Source organism: Manihot esculenta, chromosome 4, assembly GCF_001659605.2.
Source record: "Manihot esculenta cultivar AM560-2 chromosome 4, M.esculenta_v8, whole genome shotgun sequence".
Classification (NCBI taxonomy): Eukaryota; Viridiplantae; Streptophyta; class Magnoliopsida; order Malpighiales; family Euphorbiaceae; genus Manihot; species Manihot esculenta.
In genome coordinates, this window is record NC_035164.2 from 21,472,028 (window position 1) to 21,475,935 (window position 3,908).

Consider the following 3,908-nt stretch of genomic DNA (forward strand, 5'->3'; position numbering starts at 1 on the left):
AATATGTTAAAGATTAATAAATTTTAAAAATATATGTTGAATGAATTAATAAATTTATAAGTAAAAAAATATAATTACATTTGATTATATAAATTATAAGTAAAAAATATAAAAGAAATATAATGATGCATAAATTTATATGTAAAATAAAATACATATATGTTAAATTAGTTTTGGGAATAAAAATGTGTTAAGATCAATAATTTTAAAAATATGTATTGAATGAATTAATAAATTTATAAGTAAAAAATACAATTATGTGTGATTATATAAATTATAAATAAAAAATATAATTTTTTTAATAAATATTATGATGCGTAAATTTATATGTAGTTATATTTATGAGTATACTAATTTATAAATATTATAATATTTCATTTATTATTATAAAATTGATTAAAGTAATAAATCTTATTTTTATTTTGTGATAATCTTTCTAACAATTAGATATAAATTAAAGTTATGATAATTTCATATTATAATTAATAATAGATTATCAAATTTAATTAATTATTAAAAATGATACATTATAATAATATTATATTATATATAATAATTATATATATATATATATATATATATAATAATTATATATATATATATATATATATAATTAATACAGGAATAAATGTGCTTTACATATCTGGCCCTTATATTAATGAAAATTGAAGATGTAAGGTTAAATGTAGTGGTGGATAAATAGTGATGGTTTGAAAATCGCTACATCTGCGAAATGATTTAATTAATTTTTTACGGTAAATAAAAAATGTGATTAAAATTATAATTTTATTAAATATTAAATAAATTTTTTATTAAAATATATTATTATATATTATAAAAAAGTAAACTCTTTTATAACATTTTAAACTGATATTAAATTATTCGCTTAATAGTATTAAGATAATAAATTCATAATTTTTACATATCTTTTTATGAAATATATATATATATATATATATATATATATATATATATATATATATATATATATATATATATATATATATATATATATATATATATATATAATTACATATTAAACAATATTTCAATCCTTTTATTGAAATATATATTTATATTTATATTAAAATATATAAAAAAATTATTATTTAGTCTTTATATATCGTATAATTAGAAAAATTTATTAATTAATTTCTTAATTTTAAAAAATATATTAAATTAGTTATTTTATTAATTTTATCCGTTAAATATTTTATTATTTAACAATTGTGGTATATGAAAATTCATTAATTAATTTTTTTTATCAATTTTACAAAAATATCTACTAATTAATTCCAACATTCTAAATTTTTTTGTAACACTTAATTAACGGTTAAAATAACAAAATAATTAATTAATTTATTATTTTAAAACACAAAAACCTTTTCAATTTATTTTTTAAATTAATAAATTAATAAATAAATTTCTCACTACTATAAGAATTAAATAGTAATTTCTTCACATATATATTATAAACGCCTATTTTCCAATCTTGGTTCCATAAAGCACTAGAAAAAAAAAGTTTTCTCAATTTAATTTAATTATTTAAAAAGATATAATTAAGAAGTTAATAAAAATATTTACGATATACTTTCTCTATTCCATAATTTTTATTTATATTTTCTTTTTTAGCTGTTTTAAAATTATTATTTAATTTTCTTTTTAAATTATAATAATATATAAATTGATTATTATAATTCTATTTAATTTTATTTTATTTTTAAAAGAATTTTTCAAAATATTTTTTAATATTTAATTATTTAAGAAGATATAATTAAGAAATAAAAAAAATTATTTTTAAATATGTGTAAAAATGTAAAGTAGATAAAAATTATGAGACTTTGAGAATATCATACTCAAAAGCTTAAAAAATAAATAAAGAAAATAATAAATAACTTGCATTCACATGCATTTAGAGACTTAGTTTGATGATAACTGCATCTAAATAAATCTGAGAATTCTCATATTCTACTGCCTCAATCGTCAATTTCCGTTTCAAAAAAAATAAAAACAAATAACTTATTTAGAATGCTAATACCCGGTTGTTTTATGTATCTTGAACTTGTATTTGATGAGGCTTTCTTGGGTCCCCATTCCATATTTATAAATATATACAAGAAAAAAATAAAAAACAATTGATTCAATCAAGAAGATGATGGATAAGAAGACATTAAATGAGCAGGGATACAAGGAGAATTCCTCCAAACCCTAGAATGCAACTTGAGGATCTCTCTGGCTTTCTCCTTACTCTTCAAACTGCTATCTACTTGCAGCACCAAACACAACTTTGCCACAACTCCAACTTGCAACATTTCTTGAAGAACCCTAGAAGTTGCAGAAAACCTGGAAATAGATCTCAAAATTCTTACAGCCCTCTCGCTTGCCATATGAGAAACCCTCAGAATTTTCTTGGAAACTATTGCTAATCCACCTCCATGCTTCAAAAACTCTGCTCTTCCTTCAGCACACCCACAAAGCAGATCCAAAATTATTAGTATTAGCTCACAAGCTCTCTTGTCTGATATTTCAAGAAGTAGTTCAATCAACACTGGAACTGCACCACCTTCTACTGCTTTTATTCTGTTTCTTCCCCATGGACAGACCTCCACTAGCAGTTTCAATGCTGCTTTTGATGATTGCTGTGAGATCTGATCTCGTAAAACCTGTACTATTTCTGTAAAGATATGTGATCTAATGCTAATTAAATGCATTGGATCAGCCACTTCAAAGATGGACTTCAACAACATTGTTGAATAAGCTCTGGATTGATAGTTACTATGTTTCAAGATCTGTACTAATGACTCTATGAACTCACCACCACCATCATTTGATGATGATACCAGAGTTTTCAATCGCTTTTCTGAGATTTTGAGATGATAAAGAATAGCCAATGCCTCATCAGTTGCTCGTGAAAACTCAGATTCATCATCATCATCTGCAGCTTTTTCATCAACCCAATAAATAGAGTTTTCTTTCTTTATGATTGAAGCCAAGAAATCAACTGCACCAGCAGCCTCAAGACAACTTCTGTTCCTTTCACTTTCAAGCGTGATCGATCTGAGCTTTTTCAGGATTTTGAGCTGCATGTGTGGAAATCTTTTGGCATCATTGAGAAGTTTGGAAACCTGGGCTTTGTCAACGGGTGGTTTTGGAGTTGGAAGTTGCTCAATCCCATGGGAGGAATGGAGGGTACACCATGATTGGATCAAACGACGAAGGGTATGGTTTGGGGTTAAATCTTCATCGTTCACGACTTGCTTAGTGACAGGACAAGTGTTGTTCTTGCAAGAAAATAACCATCTTTCTATATTCTCTCTATCGTAGGTAATCCCAGTGGAGACCGTAACTGGATCTCTCATGAGTTGCAGGGAAATCGGGCAAAGAAAATGACAAGGGACATCGATTTCATCCATTTTAGAACAAAAATGAGTTGAACTTATACAACTCCAGCAAAAAAATCTAATCAACTGAATGAATATGTAAGCAAACCAAGATGAACAGAAACATAAAGGAACAAAAGAAGATGAGAGAAAAGTAAAAGGAATATAGGAGAGATCTAAATCTAATAGAAAAAGCTGAAACTTGGACTTACTTGAAATGAGCTCTCAAGAGATGCAAATTAATGATATTTAGGTTTAAAGATTGGAACGTTATGGAAGAGAAAGGCATGGCTTTTTATACATTGAGATGAGAGTTGATAAATACAAGTTGCTGGCATTAAAGTCAACACACGGAAATTTAGAGAGAGAGAGAGAGATGGGAATTAAATTAGGACCTTTTCCAATGTTTTGGAAGAAGAAAAGCTCAAAAAGAGAAGACTTTGAGGTTTTAAAATTAAAAGGGTAATAAAAGAGTAGCAGGGCATTGGTTTCTGGGAGTAAGAGTCGGTGTTGCAATTTTGTGTTTTG

General features: G+C 24.8%; 1 protein-coding gene across 1 annotated transcript; it reads right to left on the bottom strand.

The window, feature by feature from the left end:
- Window positions 1–1,980: 1,980 nt before the first annotated feature.
- Window positions 1,981–3,579, bottom strand: LOC110614051 (E3 ubiquitin-protein ligase PUB23). The gene has a single exon (XM_021755499.2). The coding sequence runs from the start codon at window positions 3,411–3,413 to the stop codon at window positions 2,145–2,147; it is 1,269 nt and encodes a 422-aa protein (XP_021611191.1). The 5' UTR covers window positions 3,414–3,579; the 3' UTR covers window positions 1,981–2,144.
- Window positions 3,580–3,908: the final 329 nt, after the last annotated feature.

What these genes read in the sequence shown, in the direction of transcription:
- LOC110614051 (XM_021755499.2), bottom strand. Translation starts at nt 3,413, where the DNA reads ATGGATGAAATCGATGTCCCTTGTCATTTTCTTTGCCCGATTTCCCTG.